The sequence below is a fragment of the Haemaphysalis longicornis genome, unplaced genomic scaffold (assembly GCF_048455015.1).
Source record: "Haemaphysalis longicornis isolate Haplotype H1 unplaced genomic scaffold, Haemaphysalis longicornis Haplotype H1 scaffold_766, whole genome shotgun sequence".
Lineage (NCBI taxonomy): Eukaryota > Metazoa > Arthropoda > Arachnida > Ixodida > Ixodidae > Haemaphysalis > Haemaphysalis longicornis.
In genome coordinates, this window is record NW_027526437.1 from 60,367 (window position 1) to 78,932 (window position 18,566).

At 45.9% G+C, this 18,566-nt stretch overlaps 1 protein-coding gene across 1 annotated transcript; it reads right to left on the reverse strand.

Annotated features, from left to right (window-relative positions):
* Nucleotides 1-4,612: 4,612 nt before the first annotated feature.
* Nucleotides 4,613-18,200, reverse strand: LOC144148102 (G/T mismatch-specific thymine DNA glycosylase-like; the record flags this gene model as incomplete). Its single annotated transcript, XM_077679689.1, is given in 6 exon segments — nt 4,613-4,628; nt 4,910-5,063; nt 6,037-6,119; nt 11,158-11,290; nt 14,269-14,338; nt 18,024-18,200. Coding segments are annotated over 6 exon segments (618 nt in total).
* Between the last annotated feature and the right edge of the window lie 366 nt (nt 18,201-18,566).

Here is an 18,566-nt window from a genome sequence, read left to right on the forward strand (position 1 = left end):
CTGCAAAGTAGTCTGTTACTAATGCGAGACATTCCAAAACGAATGGAGCATTAAACTGCCGCATTAAATAATGTGCAGTACAAAGAGGACTGCTGTGTTTGTGGTAGCAGAGTTCAGATTAGGGACTCCTTAGATTATGTCCGGGAAAGCTGGTATGACCTGATGAACGAAGAACAGCGCCAAGATGACCCATAATATGGGCAGCAAAGAATGAGTTGTGCCCCACGTTTGGTGACTTTTTTTCTTTCACACGGGCTGCCCTATTGCTATAATTTGCTCAACATTAAAATGCGCCCACCCGATGACCTGTCAGTAAGGAGCCAATATTTTTTCCCAGAGCAAGTGCGACATAAAAAAAGTTACCCAGCACTTAAGGGATACGAAGTTTTACAGGTACATACAAATGCTCACAACAGCCTCGTTTGCCTATTTTAGAAATATGCAACTTCTGTACTGAAATAAATAGACAAAACTGTCATTTCCTAGACAGCCAGCACCATTTAGTGAAAACTAAGTAAACCAAAATGCATTTCTCTTTTATTTTTTATTTCATTGAAGAAGTGATATATTTCTAAAATTAGCAAACTAGACCATTAGGAACATTTCTATGGGTTTATAAACATTTTCCAATTGGTACATGATGCTTTTTAAGCCCGCGCGTCATGAAGTAGCGAGTGCCATAGGAATGTGATCAGGTGAGCCCCTGTTAAAGTTTGATCCATTTCAACTGCCTCAACTTTTAGTACACTATACATGAACATTCTGGTATAAATTCTGCACCGCCTGCAAAGTGAGTCAATACATGGCAGGATTGAATGCATTCAAGTTAGGTCTTTAGGGGTTTGACAGTACATTTCCTATTACAATTGCTTTCCTTTTACAGCAAGAGCGCTGCAAACACTGCAGCAAATGTTAAAGTTATTGATAAAATAAAAGCAATTACAGAAGAAGCAGAAGAAGAAGAAGGGGAGGAGAGAAGAAATGGAAGAGGAATAGGAGGTGGAGAAGAAAGAGAGAGAGAGAAGAAAAAGGAGGAGGAGGAGTAGGAAGAGTAGGAGGACCAAGTGGAGAGAGAGAGAGAGAGAGAGAGAGAGAGAGAGAGAGAGAGAGAGAGAGAGAGAGAGAGAGAGAGAGAGAGAGAGAGAGAGAGAGAGAGAGAGAGAGAGAAGGGAATGGTGAGCCCTCCTTTACAAGCGAAACCACACAGGGCAATGCTCCTCTGTCACCATTTACGCTGATGTGGGGCATGCGTAGGCAAGGGCTAACACTCTCCCATATGCCTACCATCACGGATCGCTTCTATCGCCGTGATGATATAAACCTTATGACTGTTTTCAAACAGACCAACTAATTCTCGCCACCCTCCATACACAACCACTCGGAAATATACCAAAGGGTAGAGGGCCGTCACTTTTCTACCAAGGCTTACCAACTTCACACCGTGAGCTCGGCCAAGAAAGAGGTCAAGTTGATCGCGAGGACACCAGGACAAGTCCGACTTACCGACAATCCACCGACAGGATCCGGTAAGACAAGCTGAACGGGAAGGATTTACCGCGGGAACCGTTTCCTTTGCAGACCGCCAACGGGGTTAATCCGACCGGAGCTCGTCCCACACCTGGTCTGCTTGGTTGGTATTTAGTTGAGAACTTGAACGTTCAATGGTTCCACATTTTCTGCTGCAGTTGACGCTTAGTGCCTCCCCTTGCAAACCAAGTGTTTGAAGAGACCCGATGACAGTCCCCCCCATACTTTTATGTTCTTCGCGCACATAAAAAAACGAGCTGCAGTGTCGCTTACCAAGTTGGCAGCTACTTTCTATTCCCCCACCACACCTCCCAAAGTTCAACAAAGAAGCCATGAGGCACTTCACGGTGTTTTAAGACATGCCAAAAAAAAGAAAAAGAAAACCGCAGAATTTTTAAAAAATGCAGCCGTAGTACTGCCACGTCGCCCATGAATTTTGAATTCCAAAGTAGTCCAAACCAGCAAACGAGGCGATGCAAAACAACCTTTTAACATTGACTTTACAACATTACACCTGCATACCAGAGCCCACATGAAAATGACTTGACATCAAGTTTGTTTTGAAATGTACGGCATGAACACTAAACTAAAAGTGAAAAATAGGCTAAAAATGCTGCAGTACAAATGTTGGAATGCCTCAAAGTAGTGAAATCGAGTAGAGTTTCAAACAGATTCTTTAGGTCGGGCCATTCAAGAAATGCATGAACGGACAAACAGAAGTATTAAGATCTCTTGGTAAAACCCATACATGCATAGGATTAGGTTTTGATTCGGTTAGCAAGGCTAGTTGCTATGCAGCGCAATTAAATCGAAGCCCTGCCGACGCAGTGATGAAACAGTAAACTTTTCTGCAGGAATAAAACACTGTTTGCCTGATCGAGCACAAAAACGCGTAAACGGTACCGGCACTAACTGTGGTGCATAGTTGTGGTTTTGGCATCCCCACCTATTTTACTGCTGCTGCTGCTGCTGTTTTCTTGTTCTTTGATAGCTCCCTATAATCCCTGTCTCACACATTATTACTTTCTATTGAAATATAGCCGACTCCCATTGATACAAAGTTTACAGGTATTGCAGAACACTTCATGTTAGTCGAACTTTCAATCAAACAAAAAGCACAAGAACTGCGTCCTTATCAGCCTGCAACGTGTCTGCCTTCTTGACTTCATTCAGAATGTTGACTTTTGCACAAACCAAATTGATGCGAGTCGCAAAGTGGGCTGCTGATTTATCCACTGTGAGCGAGCTGCCTCCGTTGCAACGGCGCCAGCATAGTGCAGAGTACGACGCTGTTTTTCCGCTTCAAAATTTCGAATTCTATCGAGAAATGACGGCCACCTGGATGCTTTTTATTTGAAATAACTTCCAATTTACCAATACAGGGGGTTCCAGCTTCAAATTATAGAGAGACTTCTTCCCCTGTATTGCTGGCGAAATTGCCGGGACCAGCACGGCACTTATAATTAACTGAGAATCTCAATTAGGCGACTTCGAATTATCGAGCGTCGACTCTAAAATGCGTAAGGATGTTCGCAAGAATATTCATGTCATATTACTGGACGTCGCAGAATTGGAGCTTCGTGCATAACTCACAAACCACGATGAAACAGAAAACACACCTGAAGCAACAGCTCGGGAAAAAAAAAAAAAAAAAAAAAAAAAAGCTTCAATTATTATCACGAAGAACTTTTGAATGCGAAAAAAAAGAAAAAAGAAGTTTATAAGATCCAGTTAAATGATGCCATTGAATTCAATTAAATGATGCCATTCCCACTGAAGAACAATGCATGTTGGTGCGTTAACATATGATCCACAGGCTTTTCTGAGAAACGATAGAAAGCCAAGTGAGAACGGAGTGCGAACTGAATGAAGATGATAAGACAGTGAAAAGTGATGGGAGCGAGGAAATTGTTTCAAGTAAAAAAATTCAGCCATCTTCGCGACTGAGGTGCGAAGACTGAGGAAACAGCCAAGCTGGTGGTCTTTGCTAGCTTTAACTTGGCTCTTCTTATACTCGGGGACAACTTTCTGTAGCAATGGAGAGAAAGGAGGAGAAACTAACTTCCCTGAATTACTGTGCCATAGTAGTTCCCGATAAACTGGAATCGGTTTCAGTTTTGGCATGACAGATACGCAATCGATACAGTTCTCTTCATTGCATGAGCTCCATGGTTGAGTGCGCTGAACCACGATCACCGAGCATGCAGGCATATTGGCGTCTCGCTTCATTTGTTTGTAAACACGAGCAAATGCATTGAGTGGACAACTCAGGTCGACCGTGGACGATGCTGCCCAACTCTGTATCACCCAGAAGTAAAGTGAAATTTGTCAGCGATGCAGTTTTGAGGGCATGCACTGATTTGTAAACTCTTCTGGAGCTCAAAACTAGGCGGCATCAGCGACATGTGAAGCGGGCTTACTTAGTGCGGGCGCGGTATACAGAAAGAGAAGCAGGCACACACACTTACGTACACGCTTGCTTACGCCGGCAAGCTGGCTAACCGAATTAATTGCGTAAACGACGGAGAGTCCCAATTGTGTCAGTCTCATTTGGACATACACGTCGCAAGTCACTTGCTTCGTTTGCTTTCACCGCTTTTGATTCTCAAGCTTCCCGAAAATCCTATGCAGAGAATTAAGGGGGGACACTGGTCTTAAATAAACTTCTTTTAATTTTCACGTAAACTTTGTGAAACTTGTCAGTCTTGCTGTTTTTTTCCCACTAATTTCAAATATGCCCTTATTTTTTTTCAGCTGGTCAATTAGTTCCCAAGATAATTGGAGATAATTAGCCATTTTTAGTCAAGCAATAGAAAAAACAGCGTTGGTCGTAAAACTGTTACCTTTATATTTTCCAATACTATGAACCTTGGTGGGTGCAACAGGAGAAGCGGTTTCTTTATGCACCGCTTGGAACTAATTTTACAGCTCATCAAACTTCGGTGTTTGAAATGGGCACTCAGAATGCTTCCATGCCACAGGTGCCACCAAAGTTTAAGAAGCTGTAAAGTTAGTTCCAATTTGTTTGCAATGCTGAATACAGTTATTAAGTCCATCATTGTTACTTTCAACCCCAATTCTTCAACTAGCCTGCATAATGCCTGCAGAGAACAGACCAAAAGCACAGAGTGTGAGTGGTCGCTACCACTGCATGAAACAATATCTTCCATGCATTCCAACTTCCAAATCCCAACACGCTTCATTGGAGTGTCTGCTCCGAATACTGTTGCTAGAACACTAGCCCAATTACAATCACCGTGCATCAAACCTTTGACCCCTGATTATCCAAAATAGGAGGCACGGTGATTGGCTTAAAGTTAATCACACACACAGAAAAAAAAAAAAAAAGAAAAAAGTTAGTTTACAGCAAATGGAAGCGTACGGCCCTCTCTCTCTCTCTGTTTTTCCAGCTTCATTTCCTGCCACAGTTTTGCGATGCGTTGGACAATGAGAGCTTACCACATTGGTCCCTTCGATCGGGTCCGGCTGACGCCCAAACACAAAGTTCTTGTTCCCTGAGAAGATTTCGTAGATGCCTGCGAAGGAACAGCGAGATGTGTGACGTCACTGCTTCCTCAAGCTCAAAGTGCGCAAACGTGCGAGGGCAATTTTCGCAGCTTTTCAACTGTCTGAATTTTTTTTTACTCAACGCTGATCTCACACAGCAGTTCTGCAAACATTCAAAATGTGGTCGTATGTGCTGCAGCTATGCACATCTGGGTTCAAAGGGCGCTATAATGGAGTACCACAGAATAATTAAGATCACCTAGGGAAGATTAACCTGTGCTGAAATCTGGAGTGCACACAGGTTTTTGTATTTTGTCTCAATCAGACAAACAAAAAAACAAACAAAGCAGCACGATGCCTTAGCTTCTGAGTCACTGTGGCATGTAATAGTCAACCAGGCCAAGTAACAGGAATCGGAACATTGTTCCACTGCCTGTTCCTCTAGTTTTCCATGCAACAAGAACAAATTCAACGAGAACCGTAATTCAGGACACATGAATAAAAATTTATTTTCCATCATATCCCAATTTGCGCTGTGCATCATTACATCAATTGCCCTGCTTCTTACTTATCCAAGCGCGGCAAGTTTATAAGGAGTTTTCTGCGAAGTGCTGGGCTTGGTCCAGCGGAAGATTCACACATATACCGCATAACTGACTCTTGCAACACAATGTGGGACCTTGCTTGATTGCATACAAATAACTAATTTGACATGGTACCACTTCACGGGTGTCCCAAAATCCGAACCCCAAAGACCTGACAAAGCTCCGAGGCAGCTTTACGGGTGATGCCTTGGAATGATAACACGTACTTTTCGAAGTAGCACATAACGATTACAACAGACTAAGTGGAACTACCTACTTTTCGTATTTTTAGCAGCCTGGTACCACATGGTTAATTTAATAAGAAGAAAATGACAAAAAGCAGGCCCAATATACCAGAAAATGAAAGGTCACCCTACGAATGCGCATGAACCTGGAAACCGCCCAACCATTCCCTTACCTTTCCCGTTGAAGACTGCTATGCGAGGCTGGAAGATTTTTAGCTTGTCCAAGAGAATCTCGGCACCTTCCTTGATCTCTTTCCTGCACATAAAGGTCAAAGGTTAAAAAAAAAGACATGATGGGGGCCAACGGGAGGAAGCTAGACTTCAAAGTTTCATTGGACCACATCTACACACAAGACGTTAAAGGCCGCAAGACCAAAGTCAGGGCCTTGTATACAATTTATTTACTGTGCAAGACTGACCCCACTCCAAGGCTAAATATTTTATCTAAATGCAAGGTTGCATTCTCATTCTGCTCCTGACTCGACAGACAAACTAAAATACATTTCCTGTTGACTGGGGGGTCTTTTTCTGATGCCATAACAAGCTTCCACTAAATTACAAAAAAAAAGCGAGGAACTGTGGAACTGCGTCAGTGTCTTGTAATTTACATAATGAGTCAGTGTGGCCTTGCCTACACCAAGGCTTGGCTTACCAGCTTGACTTGCAGCCTGAATTGAACATTAAAGGGACAGTGAAGGCCAGCAGCAAGTTGGTTTCAAACGAAAATCTGACCTTCCCATTGCCATTTTAGCGTTGATTTGGTGCCGAAAGATGCTTTAATTGCCGAGAAATCAGAAAAATAAACCTTGATCAAACGTGATGCAAACAGCGACTGCAGTTGCTGTTTATGTCCCGATGAACCGAAAGCAAGCGAGGCGTGGTTGATGTATATTGGTATAGAAGCAAACGAATGAACTGCTGCCACATACTGACCAGTTTGGTCAGTTTTGGTCAAATCAGTTGTGATTTGCTAAACTCCCACATTTTTTGCATCTCTGGACCACTAAGCAAAATGCTGGCAAGTTGCACGCTATAGCCAATGGTAGCGGCACCTGCCTTCATGTTTCCGCTATTTTCTACCTTGTTTTTTTTTTCTTAAAAAGCTACGCATAAGAGTGGTATACAGTCGAATCCCGCTACAATGAAATGGACGGGACGCACAAAAAATTTCGTTGAAGCGAAACTTCGTTGAGGTGAAATCTGCCCCAACACAGCACAGAAGGGCAAGTAAAATAGCCCCGGATATTGCTGCATTATTGGCCGCATAATACAATGTTTAGATAAAGTAGTGACGCGCAGTAATGTCGTGTTTATTCAGACAACAAACATACCAATGGTTATCTGTTTTTTTTACCAGCACACAAAGAGAGAAGGGGAGAGGTGAAGAAATGCAGGCGCAAAGCGTATTGCTGTACAACAAGGCGTTTCCACAGAGCTGATTACTTGCAGATAGCTGCTAGGCAGTTGGAAGCCCCCCTCTCGCTTGTGGCAGGAACGGCGCCGTTGTCATATCCTCTGACTAGGCACCGCAACTGACCTTGGCAGGCAAGCCACGCGCACTTGCTCGCGACTCAGAGAGGATGATGCGGGTTCAAGACTAAACACGAAAACATTACTTATGCTTTTGACTTATGCTTTATGGATTGACTATAGCTCCGGCTTGGCGAACCTGGATTGCGCCTCATGTAAAGACGGCCCGCCGCATCATTATCACCATCAAACAATGGCGTCCACCTATGAGTTTGTTTTTGTTTTGGGAGGCAGTGTGGGCGCACTGCGCATGTTTTCGGTGAAACTAAGTGTCCTTAGGGTTGCCACCTGACTGGTTTTGGACCCGCCCGACCGGTTTTTTAGGCAGCGGGCCGGTTGCCGGTCTGTACCTAAAACCGGCCGCCATTGGCCGGTTTTTTGGCTATCATGCCACGGTTATTTCTTTTTGGTCTTTTGTAAGTGTAAATACATGTACTACGACAACCAATATGTGTCGACAAGCTGTGCAAAGAAACGCGAGCAGAGGAAATGTGTAGCCGAGCACAATTCCAGAGCTGGAAGGGGACCAAAGGGATGAACAGCACAACGAAATGCCGCCGGCGTGGTTAGCAAAAGCGGTTACTCTTCAGTGCACCACATTCAGAGCCAAAACCTCAATCGCCTTCAGTGCAAACGTTATGTTGCTTTCTCTGTAAAACTACAAGAAATGGCATTGCATGTCAATAAAAAAATGTGGCATCTTTTTTTCAACACAAATTCAACCTTCTACCCCCCCCCCTCCCCCCTTCCCCAATCTGAATTGCTGGTTTTTTCTTCGGGGAAAGGTGGCAACCCTAGGTGTCCTGAATGTATAAAAAGTTACAGATAGCTGGCGCTATGCTTATTTTATTGTAAAATAATTGTTTAAACCCAGCCCAAATCATCAAAAATTTCGTTGAAGCGAAAGCAAGCCAGACAAATGGTTCATTGTAGTGAGGACTTTGTTGCATTGACTTCTATGGCTAGCTGACGGGGAATTGAAAATATTTTGTTGAAGCGGACTTCGTTGTAGCGGAATTAGACTATTCATGTTGTTAGTGTGGTAGTGATTGACCTAGCGCAATCAGTATTTTGACTCCAGTGTCCCTTTAACAATGCTATGACGGAAACAATGGTGTGACCAAAAACGCACTCCGCTGTAAAGTGGTGGTGGTATAAAGCTTTCCCATGAGGCATACGTGAATGGCCAGTCTGTTACTGTGTGCAATTACCTGCACCTGTCGATGTTAGTGTCTGTACCATCAGCCCACCACTGACCTCCAACTAGAACTACTGCAGATTGAATGCTTGATGTGAAATGCGATTGGCAGCAAAAACTTAACCAACCCAACCACCCAGTGCCCACTAATGTGTGTGGCCAATGTTGGTGCGAAGCTCACAGCAGTTTTACGACCCATTTAACTACACCCTGGTGCATTTACAACTGCTCATTACTTGGTACTTCCATAATTGTGCGTAGCAGTTTGACAATTAGGACTCTTGTTCTGCAACAATTGCATATCCAGTGGTATGCTGCTCTCTTTGTCACTCCAATTTAGTTTTTTTTTTTTTTTGTTCATATAAATGTCAGAAGATTTGAAGATTTAGATTGGGATGGCCTTGCAGGGTGGCATGTCAAGGCCTGCGGGAGTGCCGTACCTATTCACTTCAACAACACTGGAATCACAGTTCTTGTCTCTGTCATACCTCTGGGATGTATGCTGAAACTTGGCAGCAGTTAGAAGTGATAATAGATTGCAGAAATTAAGGCTCAGTACGCCACCTTGGTGCGTCCCCACACACACACAAAAAAAAAAAAAAAAAAAAAAAAAAAGCATTCAATATTGGTCGAAGTTAAAGGGCCCCGAAATAGGCTTCCGAAGGTCACTATTTTAATTGCGTAATCGCTAGCGTACCCCTTCACGATAACTTATGCCGAATATTACACCTCTGTGCAAAGCAGGGGGGCCGCACAAACACGCAAAAAAGGTTCTTTCTTTCCTTGCTTATACTACCGACCCTCGCCACCATACTGCCTCGCTTTGACGTGCAGCAGAATGCTCCGATGCAGCCTCTACGATGCACAAAGCACTGATCAGTATGGCCCCGCCATTGGTGGGTCCCTTTAAATGCTGCAGCCAATCAGTGTTCCCGGCTATGTTGGAAACGCGGGTGCATGTTTTGGCGAGTGGCACTCTGGCACTGGCGGCGTGGCGCATCTTAGTAGGGACGAATGTCGATCGTCGCTATCCGTCCCACGAGCTTAGCTGAGTTTGTAGATATAGCGTGTCGTTTACAAGGCATGAATAACGCTAGAAAACACGGAGCGTCTCTGCAGGTGGAAACGCCACTACACGCGCGACCGCGGCAAGCATCTGCCTGCACGGTCGACAAGGAGACCACTACGCAGTGTATGCAAGATACGGCCTGCACCGCAGCAGCTAAAACTTGTCACTGCCTGCCAGAGCGGGACTATCGCTGAAAACCAGTTTATAAATGCGCGAGAGGGGGTGGTATTGTGGTGAAAGGTTGCGCTGGTGATCGTCGTCGGCGCGGCTTCGTAAAGTATTAGTGATGGAATAACTGCGGCGATGCTAAGCCTTTGCTGCCGTCTGTACCGCATGCAGGAACGCTAGCGGGCTGCAAGTTGTCGGTGGAAATCTTCCATTACTGTCGTGAGCGAGCATGTTGCATTTGAGATCCCCTACCTGTCTTTCAAACGCTCGTTTCCGCTATTCTAAAACTGATGTGCTGACGCGAGGAACACGGCTGCGCGGCAGTTCGATGCTGGCCAACCACTGACTGGCCCCACTCAGCAGAAGAAAGAAAGAAAGAAAGAAAGAGAGAAAGAGAAGAGAGAGAGAGAGAGAGAGAGAGAGAGAGAGAGAGAGAGAGAGAGAGAGAGAGAGAGAGAGAGAGAGAGAGAGAGAGAGAGAGAGAGAGAAAAGAAAGTGTGACATATTATTGAGTGCAGCCAATGGCTGTGCGCATCTTGAACCTGTAAAGGCCTTGCCTTGTTTCTCTAGATGGTCTCGCTACTTACTGGGCAGTGACATCACAGCTTCCACAGCGCTTTGGAGGCGCGATGAGAGGGTAAAAGCGCCAGGCCTTATTGCTGGTCCATTTAAATGAACAATAACTCTGCTAATACTCAACGCTCTTAAACCACTTCTATGGCAGGACGTTCCCTGGATAGTACTCCAGCGACTGCGCACGTAAAATCGTAACCTTTGGAACCCTGTTTAGGGCCCCTTTAACACTTCAGTTGCCGCCATGCCCTCCTTGGAAGAAATTATTTTAAAAACCTCGTACACTTTGAGTAAGAGAATAAGGCGGTGGGCTCCCTTAGCGAGTTTTGTGAAATATCGCTACCGGTCACACTGGAGGCCATCTGCTGCAAGCAATTCAGCTCACATGATAGGGAATGTAAAGCAAACTTCAAGGTTTTTAAGCTTTGGGTTCCCCATTGCTTGGAGTGCAAGAGTTTCGCCCCTCAAGAAAAGTTTCAAAAGCTGTGAAAAGTGACCTGGACGGATGCTAGTGTGGATCTTGAGTGATGTGAAATAACAGTTCTGATGAGCTTTTCCACAGAACGTTTCCAGTCAACTTTTTTTCACCTCAAGTTACCCTTCGAGGGGTCGACCTTTGTAGCGACCAACCTATAGTCCAGTTTACACGTTGCTACAGCAAAAGCGCCATTTTTCCTGCCATCGGTCTTTGCACGGCAGCCGCACAGGCACTGTGCATCACTAGCGTCAACAGTCCCCGATGACCTTGACCCTGACCTTGAGAGGTCGGCACTGCTGCGGGTGGTGCGCGCCACTATGTTGGTGAAGCCGATGCCATACTGGATCAGCTTGAAATCGTCCACGGCCGTCATGGGCTCGGGAATCAAGCCGGCCAGGAAGAGGCAACGCCCTGCATCATCACAAGGGAGGCAGGAAGCAAAATTACATATACTGTACACATAAACCAACGATCCCCAAAGTAAAAGATTTCCCATCCATTCCTAAAGAAAGCTGAGACAAGCGCAAAAGCTAAACATGCGCCCAACGTTCACTGAAAGGGCATCCAATCGATCATTAAACCTTCAAAGACCCAAATCACAAATGAAGAACGAACCCACGTGAGAGTTTTTCACGCACTACGTAAACGCGTCTACGAGCGATCTAAATGTATACCGATGCATGGTGTATGAGATAAAAGTATACTAGTGCGCTCCTTTTTCATGACCGATGTGTGTACAGTTGAACACGGATATATCGAACACGGATATATCGAATTATCGTCTATATCGAACAGTGCAAACATCCCCTTGAAAATTCCATGCAAAAGTATAGGGCTGTTGTGCGCGTGTATCGAACTCCTGATCACGGGCAAATTCGATATATCGAATTCCGCGCCGAAGGTGCCCCTGAAAGTTTGCTTCCTCTGAAGGGGTGGAGTTGATGATAATGTTGACTCATCGCAGGAGCTGCCTGGCTTGGTGAGACAGAGGCGGCGTCCGCGGCATTATGTCGCTTCGATGGCCTTCAACAGCTGTTTTCACGCTAGCACGAGGGGCAGCTCCATGATAGCTAGAACGCGGATAGTGGTTGGGGCGAAAGGACCTAAAGGAGCAAAAGAAATTGACCGGAGGCACTCTTTTTCTGTGATTGAGCTGTTTGGTGGCTCGTGCAGGGGGACGGATGCGGCGTTGTATGTTTGTTTTGTCCAAGGCATTCATTTCGGAGCAACGAAGGCGGGAATTCGTCGGGCGCAGGCTGCTGAAAAGATGTTGGTTGAAAAAGGTGTTCGGAATTCCTCGCAGTACAGTAGAATCTCGATGATACGATTCTGGGTGATACGAATTTCGGGATGATACGAATTTCTGAAAAGTCCCGGCAAAATTGCATTGTTTGCAATGGGAAAAATTTCGGCTGTTACGAACGGACCTGCGCGGCCCGGCGGATGATACGAACGAGCCGGCGAGGCGCCCGACTGCCGAACAAGCAAGTGACGGCCCTCTCTCCCCATTTGTCACTCTTCTTTCTCCAGAAACGGCCGGGCTGTTGTTTTCTGCTCGCGAAAACGCGCCCCGCACGCCCCATGCGCGCTGCGAAACCTCTCTCACGCTGCGCGCGCCGCGGCCGGCGGCGGCAACATGGCGGCGGCCGCGAAGTGGCACGGCCGCTTGAGCGACTGCTTCTAGCCGCTCTTTAAAATGCCGCTCAAGGCAGACACGAAGTTTCTTGTGCAGTAAAGGAGCTGATAACGTTGGCGAAAACGGTACTATAAAACACCATCCGCGCCACTAGTGAAAGCGCCCATAAAATATCTGCCGGAGTGCTAAGCCTAAACATCTCGGGCGGAGCCAGCGGGCTGTCTCGAGCGTTTCGCAAGTCGTCAGTGTCTTTTTCTGACCGAGGTAGGAAATACCGCGGGCGCGAAATCGTCAATGCGGCCGTGAAAATACAGCGCGCGCAAAGCCGAGGCGTGCGAATCGCGTGCAAAAACGCAACATGCGGTTCACGCTTGACTGTTGCGGCGTGTAGCGAGCTTGGACACCGGGAGTTAGGAGACAAGCGCGAAGCTAGGCGAAGCGTTACGCGCTACGGAAACGACTGCTTTGTGACGTGGGGGTTTAAAAAAAGCCGAAAAAATCACGAATTTGTTCACGCGAAAGTAAGAAAAAAAATAAACGAAAACTTTTTTCAGCTTTCAATTTTTTGGTCTGTGTTGGTTCATACGAATTTCGGATGATACGAATATTTTTCGCGGTCCCACAAGATTCGTATCATCGAGATTCTACTGTAGTTTTGAGGGCGATGCATGCATCAACGTTGATGTAAAGGCGAACGCAGCACAACCCGCCTCGGCTATTCCGGAACGTGTCGGGTGCAAAGCCACTTCGTTGCACGCCTCCAGATGGGGGAGGTGTTCGGTTCGGATACTGCAGATAACGGCACTCAGTGCCTGACAATGTTCCCAACCGCCTACTGCAGCCGAGGTTCCGTCAGCGCTATTCGCCTCAGTTGTGGCACAGTGTACAGCGTTTATTTTCTCATTTGTGCGTGTTTGTAATCTTAAGACAATTTGGCAACCTTTGCGACGCAGAAGAAAAAACAAGCAAAGCTCAGACATTTCAATGATAGATAAAGGGCGGTCGTCATCATGCTGCGGTTCGGCGTTTCCGTGATTGGAGAGTTCAAACGGTAAACTACCGTTTTCCGCGACTTCAGAAAACTCTCAGTGATGTGCGGATTTGTCAGATAATCTTCAGGTAGGCGTATTTTATATATCGAATTATCGATATATCGAATTTTTTCGCGATCCCCTTGGAGTTCGATATATCCGTGTTCGACTGTATTGTCTTATCTAGAACCCTTCCTCCTGGGCGATGTTCAAGTAACTGTTTAGACACAATGGAACGCCTGTTTCACGCACGCGCCGTGTGTCCAGACATCCTATCAGTGCTTTTCAATTGATAACTGGTCTATGGGGAAACGCATTAGTTTACTGAGAGAACGCCATCGGTCCAACTAACAAAGCTTTCGCGATAAAAAATTGTTGACCCCACCCTCTGGGCTATTTAGTTTTCTGAAGACACCACTAAGACCCAAGGGTTCCTGGTTGCCATCTAGGGTGAAGGGCTAGCCCTGTTAAACAAACTGGACAAACAAATGTCCCCTCCTCTTCTCACCCCCCTCTCTCTCTCTTTCTCTTAAGAGGCAACAGTATTGACCATTCCTTGGCTTTTTGTGGCAACGTGCATATGTCTTTCCATGGAAATAGAGCTTTGAATGCAATGAAGCTTCTTCCCGTTTACAGAAAAGAGAAGAAGAGATTTGTTGACTCCCTCAGACAGAAGCCAGAAGCAAATGAATGATAAGAAAGGAAAAATCTGGGGCGCTCACAAAAGTGGTTCCCAGGACCAGCGTAGTGGTGACCTTTGAAGGCAGCAAAGAGGCCTGGGTTGATGCCAATCTGCAAAGCAACGTGAAGCATACACCCGTGAAAATTCACTCACAAAAGTGACATGAATTCAGCATGGCGGCACCTTTCCATTACATTCCTCAAAAGTGTAAAAAAACAAAATGACTCATTGCTATGGTGCGGTAATGCAAACCAAGATAAAGAAATGATAGATACCTACAGTCATGCGGCAATACCAGAGTGTCAACGAAATGTCGTCGTCACAGCTGATCAAGCTCTAAAGTTTGGGTTCAGAAACAAAATACAATTTTAGACGCACTTATTGCTTTTCAACCACAGGTAACAACATGAGAAATTTGCAGGAATTTTCTTTCTCAGGCAGCACAGAGAATGGAGCGGTTGATAACGTTTTCTTGCAGCTTGGAAGAGAAAAGGCACCACACAATATGCTAAGCACAGGGCCGCGTGTTCCCTCCATTCTTGGCTAGGTAACTTGGTACGCAGCAGCAACGACTGAAGCAGAGAAATTCCGCTGATGGGGTGGGGAGACAGAAACGCACCATGCATACAGAGTGTCCAGCCAGGTGGCATTTATCATGCTTGACGACACTTGTCGCCTCCTCACTTGCAAGAGAGAGCCCCCACAGCACGGAAAATCTTTCCTTAGCCTTTAAAGAGGCCATGCAGACAGAATACAAGTTTGTTTAATTCGAAAGATTTAGCATTTTGTAATGCCTCCAGCACTTGTTCGGCAGCAAATGATGCCGTATTCACTGAGATATTCATCAATTTAGGTTAATATTTTGATTCTCCCGCCAAATCGTGCATTCTCAGGACGTCAGCCATGAAGTCGTAAGTGTGCGTAATCAAACAAACTTCCACTGCGTCATTAGGCTCTGCAGCCTTGCTTGCCGTCAGTCCTCCCAGATGGCGCTGCCATACTCATCCACGGACCGTTGTTCGCTGTTGCTTTGTTTTTATTTATTTATTTATTTAAGGGTACTGCAATCCCCTGGAGGGATTTTAGCAGGTGGGTACAAAAGACGAAATATTAGCATATAACACCAGGCAAACAGATGGAGCAGTCACTCACATTTCACATAGTAGGCAGCCATATAACACAAGGCAAACAACGAACCATCACTTGTGTTTTACAGATGTAAACAAACGTAACAAAATCGCACAGATGAAACATCACTCTCCTTTTACGAAAAAAAAACAAAGCTAGCACACAAGTAAAATTATTTTCCCTTCTATTCTAGGCCAGCGGCAAAGGATGCTCAAGATTGACCGTATTTGCATCTGGCTTGTTTTTGCTACTGCAGAAAGTAATCGTTTCGCGAAACATGGGGTATGCTTGACAAACAGGGTCACATAAGACACCGTCGCCTACGCCAATCGGCCAGTGTCGTGTAAGACGGCTCCAAAGCGGCAGATTGCTGTGCAGCTAAAACCCGCATAGTGCGCCCAGCACCAACAGCAGTGTGCGTCGGTACTTCTATGTTTACGTGTATTTTCGTAACTTTCATTGTTTACCCCACATTCTTAAAGGTGTAAAATGAATATACCTAACATTAATGCTCAAATAGCTCATTTGGCAAGCTTATAAGCCGTGCCTAATTTGCGCTTACTTTTGCCGGCCTCAGCCAATGATGGCACAGGTGAGCACATATGACATCATACATAGGTTCTGTTGCGGGAAATGAGCTGGTAAGTCGCATTATGTAATTTAATTATGTAATTACAGTGGTGGCTGTCCTATTGGCCGTTGCTGGTCAATGTCACGGTTGGTTACAGGTTATACAGTCATGGGTAAAATAACCCATTTATTAAATTTATTTTCCACCACCCAAAGTTAGTTATATAAAAAATACAAAAATGGCAAAAGAAATGTTTTTTTTTTCTTCTCGCATTTTCGGTGGTGATCCGCCATCGCCAGCGCTGAGCACCAACTTCTTCTATGCCTGAGCCAGTACATACAGTTTTTACATTTTCTTTTTGTGTGTTTCGAGTGCGCACAGAGTTGGAACGACGAACTCAACAATTTGCTTTCAACCAGACCCCTCAACAACAAGCGTTTATTGCTTCAAAAACATGAGTGCGCCCTTGCGAGCAGGCACCAATGCCTGCACTGTCCCGCACTGCACTCACTGCACCGGAAATAGACGACTCCCTGTTGAGGAGAAAAAGAGAAAACTCCCCGGCCAGTGATATATATATTGAAGACTGTAGAAGATGTCACAAGTCACCCTTTTTTAACGGGTGAGAGCGCACAGCCTTCGTCGCGTAGGCCAAGGTTGAGTTCAGAGGCAATGACGCAAACGCGATTATGCGTGATTTTTCATCTCGCACAGCTCCAGTGATAGTGAATGGATTTTTATCATTCTTGTGGGATAAAGATTGCTGGGCAACAGACTTTACCCCAAAATGCATTCTGAATAGCCGGTAGGAAGGGCTGCATGGTCCCTTTAAATATTTCCCTCTCTGTGGGCTTATGCTCTCAGACATACCGCAATTGAACTGTGGGGCTGGGGCTGCACCGTTCCAGGGCACACCAGTGTTTTTCTTCCCAGCTGTTTCTGCATAATTGCTGTTCAGCCGCATGCTGCGCCAAGACAGAACGCCTCCCAGAGCTCCCGTTTTCGATAATGCCTTCCGAATTTCGCTGCAAATGGCAGCACTAGTGCGTGAATTTGTGCTCATCAGTACGATAGGATTTCTCACACAGGAATGACATCTTGGCTGGCAAATCGACTTATTAATTAGAACTTCCCAGCAAGCAGAAGGTAACAAATGCAAGGTTTGCAGAAAGATAGTCGTCACACCCCATGGTGGCCTAGTCGTCAAGTGAGGGAAACGCCCCACCCTATTGATTGACTATGAGGTTTTAACACTACACTGGCGATGAGGTACGCCGCAGTGGAGGGCTCCAGATTAATTTTGGCCACCTGGAAATCTTCAGCGTGCAATGAAACCTCAAACACGGGCGTTTTTGCTTTTCGCCTCCATCAAAAAAGTGCAAGCTGTGGACGGGAATCGAACCCGTGTCCTTGGGCTCAGCAGCGCGCCGCCTTAGCCACTGAGCCACCGCAGCGGGTGCACCGGCCAACTGCGCCAGTGCAGTGCCAGGAGTTTCATACTTTTCTCCCAGTGCACCCAGCTGGTATGACATCTTATTAGAGAAAAGCTCTGAATCGACAAATTTTTGAGCTCAGAAAGTTGCTCAGAACCGCTCTTCATAACTGTTAAATAACGTGTTCTCTTCCCTTGCGACATACTGGCCATGGCAAGAGCCTCATCCCTCTTTCGTTCTTCCAAAAACGTGTGCAGGCAGGATGACGCCACTCAGTGATCCAAGCTTGTCTTCAGTAGTTAAAGGGTTTACTGTGCTTTGCGAAACAAGTGCACTGTGAGCACTCGAACGAAAGGAGCGCAACTATACCCTGACGCAGAACACCAACAATACGCGCACTACCCAATTAAAGGCTACATAAACACGAGACGAGAAGTAGGGGTGGACAGAAAATTCAAGGCGGGAAAAGAGTAGGTGAGGATGACAAAGGATAACCCTAGAAGGTTATCACTAACCCTAGAGGATGCCTTACAAAGGATAGCCCTACAGGGTTATCCCTAACCGTAGAGGGATCCCTAACCCTAGAGGAATGGAAAACGCCACCTTTGCTTTGCATTGGTGATCAAGATGGTGAAGGGAGGAAGAGCCGGAAGATGCACTCACGATGACAATGTCCAAGTTGGGGATGAGGTGGTCGGGCAGCGTGCGCTTGGCGACCTCTTCCTCGGGCATGCCCTCGAAGCGGTCGATCTTCTTGCGCTGCTTGAAGCTGTCCGTCAGCTTCTCCTGCTTCAGGGGCCGCCCCACACGGCCACCCTCGCCCATGTCCACGTACTCCAGCCTGCGGGTTTTTTGGTGGCTCTGTTAGCCGCTTCTCGAAGAAGAGTAACCTCCTTTTGTTACCGACTACTCCTGACGAGCTTCAAGAATGTGCTTGTGTTAAGGTGTCTTTTAAGAGACTTGCTCCTTTTTTTTCCCTCCCAAAAGGCAAAGAAAAGCCACAGTACCTATACTACGACAATCAAAAACAAGATTTCCGCTGCCCGTTCGACTTTTCAATGAATAGGAATGTCCTGTCAGAAACCTGGACATCCGCACACCAGAATGAATGGTTCACACCTTAAGGGTTCACCCGGGCGTTTTTGCTTTTAGCCTATATCATAAAAGTGCCCGCCGTGGCCGGGTGGAGTACTGACACCAAAATTT